Below are 20,081 nucleotides of genomic sequence, written 5' to 3' on the forward strand. Positions count from 1 at the left end.
AGTCAGTGTACTTGGATGCATTCGGTTCCCAACCCTCTACCTGTTGGGTATCTCCTCCTTTGGATCCACTATTGCACGTAGTGAGTCGGAAGGCTTGGAGCTCTCCAGACATGATGGAACTAGTTCCGCAGAGGTCCAATAAATTCACTACAGCCCCTGAAGAGAAGCTCTTCTTATCTAAAGGTATTCCCATTGATGCTATGGTGGTGGCAGCAGCCACCTAGAAGGAATTAGCGGAAACTTCTTCATCTGTCCATCCGCCAAATAGAGTCTTGTAAGATGGACAAATACGAGAAGCGTATGTTTTTTTCAGCAACCTTTACACTCTGGTCGCTGAACTATTTGTCCCCCATTACAAGGCTTCAAAGGGATCTCCTCAAAGAGTTAGGAGATACCTTACAGAATCCTACAGCTGCGGAGTCTCAGACAAGGTGGCTTCTCAGCTTTTGACCTTGACTTCAGTAGTTAACTCCACCATGCAGCTAATTTCTTACGCAGCCAATGGAGCAAGCAGGATGGCAGGCACAGAGGTAGCCTTACGCAGATACACCTGGATGTGTCTTTGTTGTTTTGCAGAGCCCTTCAAGTCTTCCTTTACCAACTCCCCCTTTGACGGCTCGTCCTTGTTCAGGCCGCAGTTAAAAAAGACTCTTACCAGGTGTAAACAGGATGGCAAAACTCTCTCTGCCATGAGTACATTTTTCTGCTCCATCTAAGCCCTATCCTAAAGGCCAGAAGAGCGGGAAAATGTGATTCTGGAAATGCCGGGGAGCTTCGCCTGACACATGTGGAGATTTTACCTCCAGGAGCAACGGGGGAAATAACAACGGAAGACACCAACCTTGTGGCAGAGGGGGGTCCGCCGAATCAGGGTGACAGCGATACCTTCTCTAGTAGGCCCTTCCAGCACTCCTGAAGGGAGACCCGACTGTCCAACTCCAGAGACAGTTGGTGGGAGATTATCCTTGTACCCAAAAGCCTGGCAGACAACCACAGAAGATACATGTGTACTATTGATAATATCCGGAGGTTACACTATCCCCTTCTCCCAACTTCCCCTGTCAAAAAGACAACACTCTATCTCAGATGTTTCACCCAGTCTTTGGGATCAAGTAAGCCTAGCGGTTCAAAGGTTGCTAAGAAAAAGATTCATCCAGGAAGTCCCAGCAGACCAAATTGGATCCGGAACTTGCTCAAGGTTCTTTTTAGTTCCAAAGAAAACAGGGGACTGTAGTCCCATTTTGGATCTCAGCAGGCTGAACAAGTCAGTCAAGAAAATAAGGTTCCGGATGGTAACACTGCAGTCCTTTCTTCCCTTTATGGGACAGGATAATTTGATGTGCTCTATCGATCTCCAGGATGTGTACTACCACATAAAAATGGACAGACGGTCAAGGAGATATCTACGCTTCCGGCTGGGAGCCAGTCACTATCAGTTCAGAGTGCTGCCCTTTGGTCTCACCACAGCCCCCAGGGTGTTCACCAAATGCATGGCAGTAGTTGTGGCTCACCTGAGGCATCAAGGATTCCAGGTGTTTCCATATCTAGACGACTGGCTCCTTACTGCCAACACCGAGCATCAACTAATTAAGGCAAGGGAATCCACAATTCCCTCTTGTTCTCAATGTGGGATCACCATAAACTAGAAAAAATCGGCCTTGTTGCCTTGTCAATATATTACCTTTATAGGGGCAAACTTAGACACAAGGGCCATGATAGCAAAGCTGCCTCAAGAAAGAGTATTAACGATCTGTCGCCAAGTTGTCATGCTGCTCACACAAAAGAGAATTCAAGCAAGATTTGTCCTCAAGGTCCTGGGTTCTATGGCGGCAGCAATCACTCTGGTCCCTATGGCTCACTTCCACATGAGAATTCTACAGTGGCTTCTATTTGCACAATGGTCATTCCAGGATTTACCATGTCGCATTAGATTCTGATCACAGAATCCTGCAAAAAGGATCTGGAGTGGTGGCTTCACTTCCCTATGGTAACAATAGGCAGGCTGTTTCTATCCCACCAACCTGTAGCCACAGTGACCATGGATGCTTCCCAGATGGGGGGGACATTATCTGGGACAGACTGATCAAGGGACTTGGCAGGAACATGAGTACCACTTGCACATCAGTGTCCTGGAGATGAGAGCGGTGCTTCCGGTGTTGCAAGCACTTCAGGACTCTTTCCCTACAGGGACTATAGCAATTAAGATGCACAATATGTCAGTAGTATGGTACATCAACAAACAGGGTGGAACCAGATCTTACCCCTTGTGTCGAGAGGCTCTACGACTCTGGCAATTGGTGATGTCTTTCCAATGCTTTCTTGTTGCAATGCACTTCCCGGGGATATCCAACGTGATAGCGGACAAGCTCAGTCGGGCTATCCTGATGTTTCACGAGTGGTCCCTGAAACAGGAAGTTGCGGACTTGATTTTTCGCAAATGGGGCCAGCCATGCTGCAGTTTGTTTGCCACCCCCTCATCAACAAATGCAGCAGCTACTTTGCTCTAGTCCCACCTCCGGGACATTCACCCAGGCACTGGTTCATGATTGGCCACCCCGGGACTGCTTTACACCTTCCCACCTTTTCCCCTGATCCTCAAGGTTCTTCAGAAAGCACAGTCATTGGGTTGCAAGCTAATCCTCATTGCCCCTTACTGGCCTCATCAGATTTGGTTCCCATTCCTTTGGCCTCACCTACATGGGGAGCCTTAACCCAGCGCCAGATCTTTTGATGCATCAGTCGGGGGCTCCCCATCCTTCCATTCAAACTCTCAAGCTCACAGCTTGGTTTCTCCACTCCTGGTCTTAGCCAGGCTTCCCAATGTTTCTACGGCAGTTCAACACATTTTGATTTCCTCCCATAACCCCACTACTAAATCTTTATGCTAGTAAATGGAAGAGGTTCTGTTGTTGGGCAGACAAAAATCCGGTTGATCCCTTTACTGCTCCCATTTCAAAGATTCTTGAATTTCTTGCCGAAACCTTTGACTGAGGAGCAGCTGCAGCTACTATCAGAGTTCAGTTGGCTACCATTTCTATTTTCCATATGGGAGAAATAGGGTCCAATATCATGTCCCATAGGTTATGCAAGGCATTCCTGATAGGTACTACCCTCTTAAGACCTGCAATAAGAGAATCTCTAGCCCCCCTGGGATCTAAATTTAGTTTTAGATGCTCTGATTCTTTCTCCCTTTGAACCATCTGCTTCTTGTCTGCTCAAATTTCTGACTTGGAAGACCCTTTCCTTGGTGGCAGTTACCTCAGCTAGAAAGGTTTCAGAATTACAGGCTTTATCTATTCATCCCACATACTTGATTTTCCATAAAGATCGGGTTTCTCTCAGAACCAACCCCTCATTCTTACCCAAGGTATGTTCTGACTACAATTTGAATCAATCCATAGAACTTCCTGTGTTCTTCCCCAATCATGGCAACAAGGCAGAGTATAAGCTCCATCAATTGGACGTTCATAGACAGTTACATTTCTCTTTACACAGGACAAAGGATTTTAGAAAATCTGACCAATTGTTCATATCCTTTGCGGACAATAAAAAAGGTTGTGCAGTCTCAAAGGTAGCTTTATCAAAGTGGCTTTTAGACCCTATATAACATGTGTACGAGTTGCGAAAACAAAAACTTCCAGGAAAAACTAAAGTGCACTCTACAAGGGCCTTGGCTACCTCTATTGTCTTTCCAGCCAAACTGCTTTTGGATTTGATCTGTGCAGCAGCTACATGGGCTAATCCTCATACGTTTGTCACTCATTACAAAGTAGATGTGGCCTCCTGGAACAGGGCATCCTTTGGTTCCACGATCCTGAAGAGCTTTTTCCAATGAGCCACCCAAGAATCAGGGGCTCGGGATGCTGTCCCAAACAGCAAGAATGAGGGCAAGATATGGACAACATAACAATGAGGTTATGTACTCACCATAACATTCCATGTTTGTTGTCTTTGATCTCGCTTTCCTTCCTGCATCCCAACCTCCTTCCCCCTTCCTGGAGGATCAAGATGAATCCATTGTTTTTATTGATTATACTGGCTGGGTTTCCTTTATACCATACCTTATGGTTAGTCTCAGTGTTCTCAGTCATTTTCTATTACTCTTGTGGAAGGGTTACAGCGTTATAAGTAGATGTCACCTGATATATAAAATAGAGTATATCTCTGGTCTGTATGTATGGTCTAGTTCTGGGTTATCACAAACGAGATCTGGGTAACTACCACTAAGCATGCTGAGATAGTTTATAGCCTCGAGCCAGTAAAAGCTCTCGAGCTATAGTATAAGGCAGAGTTAGAGCCAAGGATTGGCTCCAAACCCAAACAGCAAGAAGAAAGGCAAGATCAAGGACAACAAGCATGGAACATTATGGTGAGTACATAACTTCTTTTTTATTGGTGTAACGAGGGAGAACAGCATCCTGCATGATGACATATGAAGGTTATGGTTCAACTCATTTAGCATTGTATCTCCAAACCTGTGTGATTGGGACCAGAGGACCAAATGCACTGTTTGATGAAATGTTAATTTGGATGCTTGGAGGCAGTGCTTTCAACACTACTCCATTTCTGTCTGCACCCCCTACACACTAATTGAACTATGTACAAAGTCAAACACTTTTGGTAAGTTATTAAATATTCCATGAGTTAATTGACCTAAGTCTGACAAGCTTCATCCATAAGGCTGTGCAAAGAACCATTATGGAATTAATAAATAAGGACATAACCTACAAACTCTTGACCAAAGCTTTTTAGGTTTGTCAAGGGCAGATCCTGCCTACTTAACCTGACTGACTTCTTTGAGAAGTTTAATGAAGCAAAGGATGAGGGCATCTCAATACAGAAAACAAATCTAGACCTCACAAAGGTGTTTGACACCATCACAAAGTCAGGTGTTGTAGTAAATAAACTATCCCAGCTTAATGTTAATCTGTTTGTAACTCACTGGATAGCAAATTGGCTCACATGTTGAGCTGCTCTGCCTCCTACAAAAGACCTGTCACTAGTAGTGTACAGTAGGGTTTAGTCTTTGGACCACTCCTCTTTGACAGTTACTTCTAGGAGGTTAAAACTACTGTTAAGGGTTAATGGCTGACCAAATTTGCAGATGAATGTAAACTTGGTACCGTCATAAACTCCCAAAAGGACACAAGACAGCCTTTCCCAAACAAATAGTTAGTGTCAAAACCATGGACTGAAACTATATGCCAAGAAATGTATAATAGCATCTTCCGGCAAGCAGGAAGTCCCTTCTAATTCTCACATTGATAACACACCTATGAAAAGTGATCCAATGGTTAGGGACCTAAGAACCTATTTAGATAGCAAACTGTCCTTCGATTGCCATGTATCGATTATTTGTTAAAATGTCCTTTTTCATTGCATAGCATATTACTAAGGTCTGGGGATGTGATCACTCCACTGTATTCCCACTGTCATCAAGCCAGTCAAGTCTAATTCCCCCTTGGGTATGTACCTGTCCAATCATTTGATGCAAATTCAAAGCTGATAATGCTTTCTTACTAAGAAAAATCAAATGTCTAAATCACAAAAACTAAGTGCACTATCTCTAAGCCTTGTCCAACTTGTCAGTATCACACCGGCTACTGAGAGGCAATCTCTGTATCATGTACGGAGTGTCAACATGTCAGACCTACTGCATATTTACAAGACCAGTGGGGGGAAAAGTACCTGCACAGTATGTCTCAATCTTTTTTTTGAAACATAAATAGATCAAGTTGGAAGGATAGGTGTGTATCTCAGAGAATACCCCTTTGGAATTAATTTCCTTTGCCACTTAAAGCAAAGTGCTTCTGGTTGTACTGTTTAAACTTAATCTGGATGAATGGATGGGTAACTGCAAATTCACCCCTGGTTTAGCACCCTTGTCCATCACTGTAGGGGCAACATGTAAATGGTCTGCTCACCACTGAGTTATTTGTACTTTAAATGTAAGAGCTAAAAACTTCACAGGAATGTATGCAAGGCTTCTAAAATCTTCACATATCAATAGCCTAGTAAGTATCCATAAACCTACATCTTTTCAGTCTGCAAGTGTTAGCTGACAAGGTTTCACATAACTGGTCCTCAGTGCCCTAAATAAACACTACATTAGGAGCTGACCTTTCTGAGTCATGTTCCTGTTCAGGTATATAACTTCTCATGGCACTAACCTGGTGCATAAAAATCTGTTTTATAAGAAGGTACACATTGTCTTGTTAGCCCAGAGCCTCAAACTAGCAGTTATACATGTAAAAGTACTCAAATTATGTATGTTTTATTATACAGTCTTTATTCAAAGGAACTTACACACATGCGTTCACACACATACATTTGCATACTATGTATGGACTACATGACTGAAGTTTGACATACATGTTTGGTACTCAGTACAAACTTAAATTAGGATGTTTGAAAAAGTTTGACAAAATTCAGAATGCACTGCGTCATTAAGAAAGAGTTTGTATACCTCCTGGCATGGGGAAGGGCTGGAATTTCACATTTTTGCTACTTACATATATTAATTTAAAGATCACTACATCTTGGAGTAAGCAGAATTCTCTAAGATGTTCCTTACACTGTAGTAATATTAGTAAGATGGGGGAATCTCCCCAAATTGATAGATACATTCTAGGATTTTACCTAATACCTAAGGATTTCATCTACCCTGTCTGTGTTTATTGAGTGTGTGCTGAGAGGTCCAAGGAGTCTGCTTCTCCCACATTTTTGAAACATTTGATGACCATACCCCATGACCCTACTTAAGAAGAGTCCCTCTTTGGTGGACTCTGGACTCCTAAGAACCAGCTATTCTTACCAGTTCTGAATATGAACTTTTTAAATAATCTTGTTAACATGCTAGATCTGTAATAACTAGTGTGTTTTTTTGGCTTCCCTCAAAGGTCTCTACACAGTGGCTTCTCTACCTTCAACCAGTTGGCACACTCATTCCCACAAAATGGATGCTGGGCATTTCCAGGTTAGACAGTGGTGCTACAGCCCATTCATTTCTATCTGAGAATCCCTGTCAGACCTCCATTCCTCAGTGAGTCAGGTGATAGGGAATACAGTAATCACCAACAGAAATGAACACTTTATTGTTGCCAGTTAGCATTTTCTAGTTATTTTTAATACTTTTGTTCACTTCAACAAAGTCTACTGTATGGACTATTCCAAGGGCTGTCCTAAAATTTCTGCCTACAAAAGTATTTTCTATAGTATCACTTTCCATTCTTAAAATCTAACTACATTTCCAATTTCTCCGCTATTCACTTTAGTGCTGTTGTAGAAACTTGGTACAAATCTTAACCCCTTTTCAAAAACATATTGCTTACAAATTCAACTTTATTTTTCCATACAGTTTCATTAAATGTTAATCCTGGCAGTCTAACGAACAGTACTTTGATTACATTTGCTTTCATATAATTCGGATAAAAATTATTTCTGTGTAAATATGAATGAGCAAAACTTTTTTGGGGGTATATTGTGGAATGAAAATACTTGTGTTCTAAATCAGGTTTGACTTGCATCTAAATAATTGATGGTCTTAGAAATACTATAACTAGTAAATTTCAAAAATGTAGTACATTGTTCATCTCATACAAAATCTGATAAAACCTTTCTACATCTCCTTTCCAAATTAAAAATAAGCCGTCATTAAATCTGTAGTACATTAATAATTTTTTTTGTAAAAATCCATCCCAGGGATTCAGTAATACCTACACTAAGTTTACATCGTTCTGAGTGAACAGGCAACACAGACATAAGTCACACCTTTTTTCTCCTAATTTTAGTTTTCCTACTGATGTTCTTACAGCTTTAAATGTTGACAGGGATTCACAAAGGTTACCACAAAGTATAGCCTACATGTACACTTAGTGTAATCTTTGAGTGACTAGAAAGCACAAAAATGTGATGAGTGTTCTGTACACTTAGAGTAGGCTTTACTGAATCTGGCGCCCATATCTATATGAAAAGTTATCTCATTGCATCAAAATCAAATTTGGAAATAATGGTACCATTGCCACACCATTCATTTTTTTATAATAGTTACTATCAGAGGGAAAGAAAGTATTGTTGAGAATTAATTGTATTAATGTCATAATTATCTATTTTGCATATTCACTTGAATAGTTCTGTACCATTTGTAAACCTGCTTTCTGTGGTATGTAAGTAGAAAATAATTTCAAGTCTACTATAGCTAACAAACTACTGGTGGAAACATCAAAACCAAAAACTTGTGGTTGTCTTAAAAAAAAATCTCATGAATCTTTCATATAGGATGTGATATCTGAAACTATAGGACTGAAATTATTTATAAAATGCCTACTCACAGGTCTAAATGACAGATTCCTACTTCTATCCTTGTGTCCCCGACAATACTCCTTATCTAAAATATTTTCACAATTGAAAAATTAACTATATTAAATGTTTTGAATTTGTCATTCATTGTACCTAAAAGAATATTATCAGTTTTAGAATATGTCATATAAATTTCATTAATACTTTACTCTTTCTCCTACCAGTAACTCATTCATGTTCTTTATGTAATCGTCTTCACTCATAATTACTAATCTCTGCCTTTTATCTGTTTTCATAAGCCTTGCATTTATTCACTTTCCTTTGAATTTAAACTAAAATAACATGTTTTATTAGATTTCATCAACAATTGTTTGATGTCCCTTTCACGTGCATATTCAAATGCTGTTAAAGTTCCATGTAATGGTGGGTTGACGTTACTCTCTTTGTGTATTACATTACTGTCAGATGCTAAAACTACCACACTACTCTGCATGATAAAGTTAACATTAAGTCTTTGTGTCTACATCCACAACTCTTTGATAGTTTCTATCATGCTAGACTTGTCAACTTGCAGAAATGAAAAAACCTCTGTATAAAAAATCAATTGTTTATTGTAAAATGAATACTCTGTTAAGTTAAATACTGTAGAATTGTTGCCCAAATTCATCTCCATCTTTCTATCCAATTCTTTCCTCTTTGTCCTCTGCTGGTAAGACTGCCCCTCTGAAAAGCACGTAAGTGTTTTTCTATAAAAAGGTAGTATAACATAGTTGTATGCCTTCTGCAGACCTTTGCTTAATTCATTTATTTCCTACAGTTATTACAGTGCAGTCTTGAAGGCTGAAATGCAAGAACAAAATGTGAGGAAAGGTAGAAAAAAGTGACACTAACCATGTTGGAGGTGCACTAAGGGGTGTGCATGGAGAGCAGTAGGCAGGTTGGAGTGTCATGGAACTCTTTGCCTAAGGCACCGTTTAACTAAAGCCAGGCCTGGAAAGTCATTTTCATTTGTTTTCTTCTTCTTTTTTTTGTTTTGTTTTTAATCAGGCCAAGGTAAAGTGGAGCTATGCTTCTCTGCTGCATTGTTAGAGAGGATGCATTATGATGCTCTGTACAGCCTACATATGCTGGCTAAGTGTCCTATGTTGAGTCTATACTAGAAGAACTTGATGAGAAGAGTACAGCATTTCCTTAGAAATTATGGATAAGGCTTAGCATCTCTGAAGAGGGTGGTTCTTTCTCCATCTGTTAAAATTGGCTTCCCTTAAGTCATCCAGTGCCTCTTTTTTTTACACAAATATTAGGAATGTTGTCTAGCCTGGAAGCACTGCAACCTACCTGAACTGAAACTGCATTTATTATTACTACTTCCATATATGTCATGTTAAAGTACTGTACTAATTATCTCCTAATGCTTCTGATTACTAGACCATTTTGTAATCCTTGCCTGATCCTGAAAGCAGTCCATATAGATCATGCCTCTACTTTGGTCAATAAAGAAAAATAAATGCATGAATAAAAAAAATAGTTATCAGTAAATTTATGGGGTTTAAGAAATATGCAGACCTGTAAGTGTGGAGACCCGGTGAATTAATGTGCAAACAATGAAGCTAGGGTTACAAGAGATAGGAATCATTTATTAGATGGCAGACTGAATAAAAACACTGTCCTTGGTATACTGGAATGAGACACTTACGGGGAGTCTTTCCTGGCTGTGCAGAAAGGAAGTAAAAGGGCATGGTTGTCCTGAATGCCTTATAGACTCCCTAATGAGGATGGTAAGTTAATGTGGTTAGCATGTGCTATAAGGCGGTACTGCTGAATAGAGTGGAACGACTAATAAACTTACTTTCTTTTGCAGATCATACAGGAATGCTTACAACTGTTTGTAGAATGCTGTCTTTTCCTCAATCACATAGTTTTAGTAGAGCAGTAAAGGGTATCAATTGACTTTTGTTTTGCATGCCTTTTGATGTTTTATGTTGAGAAGGATGTTGTTTTGAACTGACATAATACGTAAACAGTATGAATGATGTGTTAGGCATTATAATGATTACCTCATTAAAAAAATACTTTAACAAAGATTCTGGAGGGAAGCAAAGCAATGTTTTAATGCACACACATCTGATGTTTTTTTTCCAGAGTGTAAGGGCATATCCACTACAGCTCTTCCCAACGATAGTGCTGTTCCCAGCAGTTTACAAGGTGTGTACATTCTCTTAAGAATAGTTATTCATAAACTTGAACTTCGTTTGCAAACAATATTTTTTCATTACTAGATTGTGATTTTATCATAGTATGCTCAGTAGTATAGTGATAATGCATGTCTGATGTCTGTGTTAAAGTGCAATGCATTAATGCACTTTCTTTGTTTCAGGATTATTTTTCCCAGGTGTTGTAGGAGACACAAGGCAGTTGAATCAAAAGGTCATTTTTTACTGTGCCAACACCCACTCCTATGGTGTACATCCTTCTGAAGATTAAAGCAGGGTTATTCCAAGGGCAAGTTTAAGGGAACCCATCCAATCATCTGCTCTAGATTAGAAGGATGCTAGTGTGCCACAGTTCCAAAGATGAGATAGGTACTAGCTAATAAAGTTGTACCTCCACCCTCCATCGAGTTTTGTTTATGTACTGGTGGATATGTCTCTTGTCCTCATGTTAGTGGGGCTGTTTTATTTGCTGAGATGCAGTATGTCTACAAGTATGGTGGTCCCTGAAGGCTTAGAATACAAGGCACAGATATTCCAGTAAAATCCTGTAAGACACAGACTTAAGGGGCAGTGCTTTGAGTCTTTTGATAGCTCTGAGTCTAGAGTCTTCTTGTTGAGGAGCCCCTGGGATTTTTCCAATGCATAACATGTCTAAATAACTACATACCAAAAGGGGCATTGTACTGTGTGATAGGTCTAATCAGGACAGTGTACAAGAGTATGATAACCTCTTTTGACCTGAATGATACACCTTTAGATATTAGTTGTGTTAGAGAAAATGATTTCCTCACTACTGTAATTACATGATGGCCAAATTGTAACATGGTACAGGTTCTTAGATTACTTACTATAGTGTCACATTGGAGAGGAGTATTAGTTGTGCTGTATTTTGATATAAAAAGCTATTTCTCAAATGAGACAATACAACACTTGTTTGCAGTTAATTTTAGCCTTTATTCAGTACACCACTTGTTCACAAAGGTACATGCCTGGTATAATCAGATGGTATCAAAGGGGGACTTAACCGTAACACACAGCTTACAGCTGTCTGCAAATGTAGTGAACCAAAGGTCCTGATTTTCAGTCTATAGACTGGAGAAGTAGATACCAAAAAGGAGTGGTCCCCATTACTGAGGCCTGGAGGACACCACTAGTTATGTTCATTTGTACAAAGGAGGTTCCTGCCATGCTGACGATGTGGGTTCTGTCTTTTAGCCAGTTTCCTATCCACTTCACCTTTAAGGATCGGCTTTTAAGGCATGTAGCTTATTAATAATGCCAGTATGGGGAATAGTGTCAAATGCATTAGATCCAGATAAGGTGTGGGGACAGGATTACTGATGTCTGCAGCCTGAGTAACTTTCAGGAAGAAGTTGACATAAGATACATTAGCAGGACCTCCCTTTAATAAGGTTTTTGTTGTTGTAGTTAATGAGGTCATGGGTTATTAACCTAGGCTATTGATCCAGAGAACCATTAGTAGCCTAGCCACAAAACCCAGAGGTTCCCATTGGCATGACTAATTTGTACCAGTTATAATGTGTTTGATAGCTTTGCAATTTAGGCTAGTTGTTTAATGGAGCTGTAGTTCCTGTGGTCTGCTGTAAAGCCAACCTTATATAGGGTGTCACCAGTGCACTTCTATGACATACCTTTTATGTAGACCTTTATTAAACAGTTGAAAGAGAGGTTCAGCAAGTGTGTGTTTATCATTGTTTGTAAGGTGTCCAGGTAAGTTATCTGTCCCCGTGGAAGTATTAGTAGTATTTTTAGCTTCAGAAAGTACCTTCAGCACATGCTCCTTTATGCTGTTCGGAAGTGTAATAGATAAGAGAACTGACAGAGAAGGGATAATTGTCACTGGTTAAAGTTTGCACTAAATTTGTCACTTATAATATTCTCTGTCAGTCAGGTCAGAGTAACTAGTAGCATTATGGATAACTTCCAAATACTGCTGCTGATAGTTATGTAATACAGTTAAAGAAGGATTTCTGATTATCCTTTGCATCACAGACTAATTTAAGTTTGTGATTTGTACTATTAGCCGTGATAGTAGACTTTAGCTTCTTTTTGATAGTTTTAATGTGATCTTTGACATACAAGTTGTAGACATGTTGTATGATTTTTTTTTTCTTTTCTAATAGAGTTTGTTTTTTCAAATGGACCACCAAGATGGCTTATTTTTAAATTTTCCAGTATATTTTGTTCTAGTAAGGATGGTCAGTTCTAGACACTTATTTTTATGGGCACCGAGCTCTTTAGTACAGACAGCAGCTGTCTTAGAGTTGGGACTGGTGATGTGCAAGTGAAGCCCTTGAATTCAGAATTATTGGTTGCAGAGGATTTAGCAGTTTTGATGGAGAAAGTTGAAAGTTGCTGGCCAGACTTAGCCAGGAATGGAGCAGTTATAGGGGTGGTACATATAGAGGCCATTGTTCTTAGAATGAGGTCCAAAATATTTTGATGTCTGGCTGGCATACACTTTCAGTTCGAAGGAGTTTTTATGTACTAGGTGTAAAAGTCTGAGAATATCTGACATTTCAGGTGTATGTATTGCAGTTAATTGACAGGTAGTTATAATCACCCACTATGTGGGCCTTTTTAGTAGTAGACAGTTTCTTGAGTACTTTTAGAAATCTGTCATAGAGTTTTGGGGACATTGATTGTGTTCTGTAGCAGGCTATATGTTGGTACTTCAGTTTATTCAGGTTAAGTTGGAGCACAATTTTTATTTATTTATTTATTTATTGACATTTGTTAACCTGGTTTGTCCAACTGGGCTTGTGGCCCATTTTCAGTGGAGACCCGAGGAGAAAAGCTCCATTAATACATTTTAAAACAAGTTAAATATTAAACAATATTGATATAATAGCAGTTGTAGCAAAATGATTCACATATGTCGGGTTACATGCATAAAGTTAAAGTTGCATTAAAATGAAGCCAAGTAACAATTTTACATTGATATAGTTCAATAGGTCAACAATAAACATTTTTTGTTTGTATAAAGTTGTGCAAATGCATAGTAGACACATTGGAGAGAGAGGTGTAATGAGGTACTAAGTATGGTCCTTTTGAGGGTACATAAAGGGAAGGAAGACTAGGTAGTCTTAATAATAACAGTTTTTGGGTCTTGGAGTGTGATGTACTGGCTGTGTCTAATGAAACAAGCTGGACTGTCAACCATTTCAGAAAAGGCTGACACAGTGGAATCCCCTAGAATGACATAATCTAGCCATTTGTTAAATTCTGTTATTTATCTCTGTAAAGTGGCATCATTTTTGGTGAATTCTGCAAACCGCTAACAGGGGACCTGTGTCTGCCATACAAGGCATCCTCCAATCCATTACTTATAGATTTACGGCACACCCACCAAGTCAAAATGCATCAGAAATACTTATTCTAGGGATCTAAACCTGTTCTGCAGCATCAACAGAACCGTTTGGAGGAAGACGTATATCTTGCAGAGGATACCACTGCTGTGAAACAGACTCCCCATCCAAGTAAGACAAAGTTCATCTCTGTCCATATTCAAGCTCAGATTTAATCTATGGATGGAAAACAGAAAATTTACCTTAGGTTTGCCCCTTGTACCGCTATTGGACAGCGATAGCTCCTAAATGCTTTATCCCATGCATGGGGGTCCCCATCAGATGATCAATGGTATGATCCAAGTTATTCTCATTAGGGTTTATATATAATTATCAACCATAGGATGGGTAAGGCCATTCTCTAACCAAATGGGATAGGTTATTTTGAGCACAAAAAGGGAAACTGAGTAGGCTTAAAATGGCCCACAAGGGCAGATAGCCATTTACTTACATATGAATCTTTAAACCTATGTGAATCTAGAATTCTACTCAGAACCAGTGTCTTAAATACATTTGACACATGTGTAGTGAGGGCTAACATATCTCTCTGCTTACCCATCAAGGGTGAGTACCTTAAGTCATTAACACCCACATGGACTATCAGCAGGTTATATTCATAGACTCTGGTATCAGACAGACAAACTGGTCCATATCCCCCCTCAAAAGCATGGAGTCAGTATGCCTGAAAATGGATTTATCAATTACTAGGATATTTCAGGCCATTTCCTTTTGTACTTATGGTTTATTTATAGTAGTTGGTTAACAGTCAGTACCCTGGTAACTGTTTACTGTGTGTAAAGGTGGCAGTGGTGTTGTGTGTGTAGGTCTCTGCTGAGGCATTGTCTTCCAAGTTCTAGGGGGCTTAGGAAGAGACTTTTGACAACCTACGCATATGTTGGTCTGGTATGTTCGTGCAGAAGTGTAGGTGATAGTATATCTTTCTCATAGGTCATCTTATTGCTGAGAGTGTGGTCTCCATGTTATGTAGATACTTACACAGTGCAATTATGTGATGTAATAGTTCACTGAGTAAGTGTTTGACAGTTTCTGCACTTTCTAAGAATACAAAGCACTATGAGGCCAGCAATAGAAAGGAAAAATTCCAGTGGTCATCCATTTCCTCTAGGTATGTCTAGGTCTTGTAAAGATAAGTGTACCAGTATGTAGTTGAAATATAAGTGAATAGTCAGTAGGTACAAGAATCTTTCACGCCAAAGATCAGAAGGTATAAGGATCTTAAGTACAAGAGGTCACAGTAACCATGATAATAGCAATGGCATTAGTAAATAACAAGCCTACAAAATGTTTAAGCAAGTAGGACAAGAATTAGTAGAAGAAGTCATAATAACCAGCACAGCAGCAGTGGCAGTAGTAAATAAATAAGCCTACAAGTAGCTTAGGTGGCAGTTAGGACTAGCAGTAACTGTGAGAGTAACGCAGCAGGTAATGTGACAGGAGTAGCAGAGCACTACAAGCACACAGCTGCTCAAAGTGCAACTATGAGCAACTAGGAGCAGCCTTGTGGAGACATATTCATAGTAAAATTGTAATGCTGAAGACTCAAGACAGCATATCAGCCAGTAGCAGGAACAAAGAACTTGATGACTGCAAACTAGTTGCCATAGTCAAGTCCCAAAATGATGTAGACATCCTACAGAAGGGCCTCACTGAGACAGATGCCTGGTGTTAGATCTATGGCCTCAAGCTCAATGCCAAAAAGTGCAGTGTCATCCCCTTTGGTAAAACTCTGAACAATGAACTACCACATAAGCAGCAATCTACTTAACACCGAATGCGTGATAAGAGACCTTGGGACCCAGGTGGACAGTAGTCCCTACTTTGATAGTCACATCGCCACAGTAGTCAGGAAGTCCTTCTACGTGGCACACCTCATCATAAAAGGGTTCTCATCCAGGAAAAAAGAGGTCATTGTTTCCCTCTACTCTTCACTCATTAGACCCATTATAGAGTATAATGCCCCTTTTGGAATGTACCTCACAAGACATCTGCAGCAGCTGGAAAGGCCACAGAAGTACCTCACAAAGAGGATTACTGGCCTCAAACAAATGCCCTACACTGACCGCGTCAAAAAACTCCAGCTGTACATCGTAGTGTATCGCCTACTCCGAAGTGATCACTGCCTAACATATAAAGCTATGTCAAACCCAGAGCTGTTGAACATGCTACACCTAAAGAAATCCCAATCCCTCCGAGCTACATGCTCTATGGACCTAAACCTTGTCACCACAATAAACAGGACATCCTGGAGGGATAGATTCCTGTCCCAGAGACTTCCTATACTCTGGATCAAGCTACCCGTCTATGTCAAGCAAAGTTCTTCATTAGCACTCTTCAAGAAAAATCTTGATGAGTGGATGGGAAATAGGAAATACACCCCAGGGATCACTTCTGTGTCTCTGCTGGACAGTGGCACAGGAAAATATCTTTCTTGGGTGGCGTAAGCTATGGTCCCTTGCTGGCTAGGCTTACGTAGGCCCTTGGGCCGATAGCCTACTACCTATCTATGAACCTATAAGTCACTTGCAAGGGGAAAAGAAGAAAAATGCCTACTAGATTCTTTTAGCATCAACAACCTGCAGTCGTATTTGATGAGCAATGTTGCACATCTCCACTCAATCAAGGGCAAAGGTGAGCAATGTAGCACAGTTTAAAAAATACTCAAGGAAGCTAAGTTACTCCTGCAGTATGCCTTGCAGTAAGAGATCCCCACCCCATCTTAAACCAGTTTGATTTCTGTGCACAAATACAGGCAAGAAAGTATCATAGAAGTTAATTTATGCAGAATACTTTGTAGCACTACATGAAGTCATGTCGGACATTGGTGACTGCTTTTTAAAGATGTCATTGCAGTATCATGGCAAAATTTCAACTGAGGTATCACAGATGTATACTCATTTTAGTGAAGATTTAGTGGGAGCAATACACATCAGTTATGTAAAAACATGAGAATGTCAACTGTTAGTACACTGTCCAGGTATAATTTGATAATAGTCTGAAACTTTTGTGTTTATAGTTGGTGTCAAAAATTAAGATAACACTTAGATTCTTTCTCCCAGTGGAAGTATTAAATCCAGCACTTGTTGCCCTTGTAACCTTTTAACTTGACCTTATAACTGCATAGATCTGTTTATGAATCTGATTTGCCTTTGTGACAAATAGGCAGCTTGATGTAGGGGTAGATTCACTGTGAAACAAACCTTCTCCCTAATCAAGATACAAAACAGCTCAGTTATCATTTCTGAACTAAGAAAACTGCAGTAATAAAAACAGATTAAGGCTTTTCAAATAATCAATTTTGCAGAGGGGTCTGCACCCCCTGTACCTGTTGGTCTCGGAATTCTAAGCAAAAGTACTGAGAAAATCCTTCTGGCTAGCTAATGTAATAAATATATGTAGCCCATTTGATAAATATATGTATTTCTTTTAGGTCAATTGAATTTAAAAAATCTCTGTTGTTCTTCGTGTTTCACTGTTGCACTCATCACCTGTGGGTTATCCTGCTGTGGTAGCCCTCGGTTGGCCCGAATGCCAGAGTCAGTGATTTTGTGTGCCGGATGCCGTCTCCTGTAGTCTGACGTCAGGTCATTAGTGCTATAAAGCAAGGCAGCCAATGTCATTACATCAGTCTTTCTTGCCGTGGAGCCCGTAGCAGAAGCAGTTTGCATGAGTGCTGGTTTGTCTCTACCAGAATTTGAATTTCAGCAGAAAACGTCTAAAACTAAGTACCCTTTTGGGGACCATTTTTCTTGCTATAACCAATGTCCAAAAAAGTTAACAATTGTCTTGCCTGTGAAAAGCAGATCCCACACTGAGACTTTCATTCTTACTGCATCACTTGTTTAAGCCCAGACCACAACGTCCCTCGTTGCCGGTTCTGTGCCCTCTTTAACGCAAGAACCATTCGTCTTAGAGCTCTTTTTGTAGACAATTATTTTAGTGTTCCATCTTCAAATTCCAATATAGTGTCCATCAGCCAACAATATGTCAGCATTCAAAAAAAAAAATGTAAAGATAGAGACAGGCCACACAAGGCTAAGCCATCCGACGATGCTACCACTAAGCAAGTTGTCAGTTCTTCGGAATTCAGTGAGGCGCTTTTGCAGCCCCTGATGCCCGAATTGCTTTCTGTGCAGGCCTCTGCCGAGACCCTTTCGGAGTCTGGTATGCCACAGAAATGTACTTCATCTTCCGAGCTTTTGGCTGTTTCTGCCTTGGTTGGGTCCGGAGCCGCGATGCAGGCACTGGCTTCTGAGGAGGCCTTTCGCACTACCAATTCTAGACAAAGACCAATGGATTCTCTCAGGCCTAGAAGCCAGGAAAATCATAGGAAATTTGCTTCTAGCCACCATCTTGCTACTGCTGTCCCACCCAAGCTCAAATTCTTAAAATGGCGGAGGATCTCATCTCCCTAATCTGAGGGAATCAGGCCCTTACTCCAAAAAGGAAAAGCATCCTTCTCCAAAAATTATGACAGACCAAGAGTCTGAGGAATCTGATTATTTTGCTTTTGAAGGGGAGCAACATCCCTTAACTGTTTATGAGGATTTAAATGCAGAGGAATCCATCCCTTCTGCCTTCCCTCCAGAGGACCTCTCCTTTGGGGAAACCCTTCACTCCCTCAGGGAACATTTTCAGTGGGAATCTCAAGACTTCCCACAGTCAGAGAAATGACTTAGATTGTTTCTGGACCTGCCCCAGCACAGACCCATGGCCATCCCACCTATTTTGGAAGTAGTGGATGATGTTTTCCATGAATCCAGCTTAGCCCCTGATGCCCTGCCTCTTGCTCCAACTAAACCTGGCAGGTACTATGGAGTACCAGATTCTCAAATATATCTGTACACGAATCCTGCTGCAGACCCTGAGGTCATTACACAGGGACCCAAAGGAGCTAAGACTAGTTCTGCCAAGAATCCGCTTCCTTCTGACAAAGACTCCAGAGCTCTGAACAGATGGGGTAAGAAAGTATACACCTCTGCAACCTTAGCTATCAGAGCACTCAGTTGTCAGTTGCATATTTTAAAATATCAACAACACACTTTGGAACAATTAAAAAAGAAAATTGCTACCTCTCCTGACTGTGCCAACCCAAAAGAGCTGGCAGAATTACTACACTCTGCTTATCAAGTGGCCAAACACTCATTACAATGTGGATATGATGCCCTAGAAGCTTCTAGCTGGGTAGCAGTGACAGGATCTGTTATTAGAAGACATGCATGGCCAAAGGAACAACCTCTCTCTGAACATGTCAAGTCTAAACTTATTGATGCACCCCTAGATAAGAAATGCCTGTTTGGGGAAAAGCAGAACAGGTCCTTAAAAAGATAGAAGACAAAGCAAAAATCTATGCAAACAGTAAAATATTTCTTTCAAGTTCAACCTCCCAGATTCAGCAGGAACTTTCCCTCGAAGCACTGGGCCTTCCCTGCACCTAGCAGACCGGTCCAAGGTAAGTCCTGCATGGACAGGCCATCCAGGCCCCTATCTCAGGGCCAGGAAAGAAGGAAACAATGGACTACTTCCATCTCTAAGGCAGGGAGTTCTAAGCCAAGCTTCTGTGGTAAGCACGCACAGTGACTCTCCCTCCCAACTCTGCCCTCCTTTCACTCATCAGAAACTAGGAGGAAGGCTCACCCTCTTCAAGGACAATTGGGTCTCTCTAACAAAGGAACAATGGGTCTTAAAAATAATTTCAGAGGGATACAGATTCTCCTTCAGAGTACTCCCTATTCCAAGAGGGTACCCAGACCTCCCCCTAAACCAGTGGGCAGAAGCATTGAAACAGGTCAAGACTCTAATATCCCAGGGGGCAGTAGAACCTGTCCCTCCAGATCAAACAGGAAAGTGTTTTTACTCCAGACTATTCCTTGTTCCCAGAAAAGAAGGCACTTGGCGCCCCATCCTGGATCTATCCAAACTGAACACCTCCTTGGTTGTCCCCATATTCAAAATAGCAGAGCAGACTATCAACACTTTCAGTTCTCTGCACTGTCCTTTGGCTTATCTGCTGCTCCCAGAGTATTCACCAAATGCTTGTCCCTGGCTATAGCGCTCTGCAGACAGAGAAATATACAGATTTTCCCTTACCTGGATGACTGCCTCATTCAGGCAGAGTGCAAAGAAAAGTTGCTCCAGGACCTTCTCCTTGTCAAATCACTCCTAACTTCCCTAGGCTTCACCA

The 20,081-nt window shown here is 40.6% G+C and overlaps 1 protein-coding gene across 1 annotated transcript in view; it reads left to right on the forward strand.

Annotated features, from left to right (window-relative positions):
- LOC122809196 overlaps positions 1-20,081 on the forward strand; it is a 640,703-nt gene that overhangs the window by 308,757 nt on the left and 311,865 nt on the right. Inside the window, exon 7 of the mRNA XM_044080502.1 lies at positions 10,441-10,503. Coding sequence (XP_043936437.1) covers positions 10,441-10,503 — 63 coding nt within the window. The remainder of the gene's footprint in view (positions 1-10,440; positions 10,504-20,081) is intronic.

The sequence above is a fragment of the Protopterus annectens genome, chromosome 8.part0 (assembly GCF_019279795.1).
Source record: "Protopterus annectens isolate FY-2018-M chromosome 8.part0, PAN1.0, whole genome shotgun sequence".
NCBI lineage: Eukaryota > Metazoa > Chordata > Ceratodontiformes > Protopteridae > Protopterus > Protopterus annectens.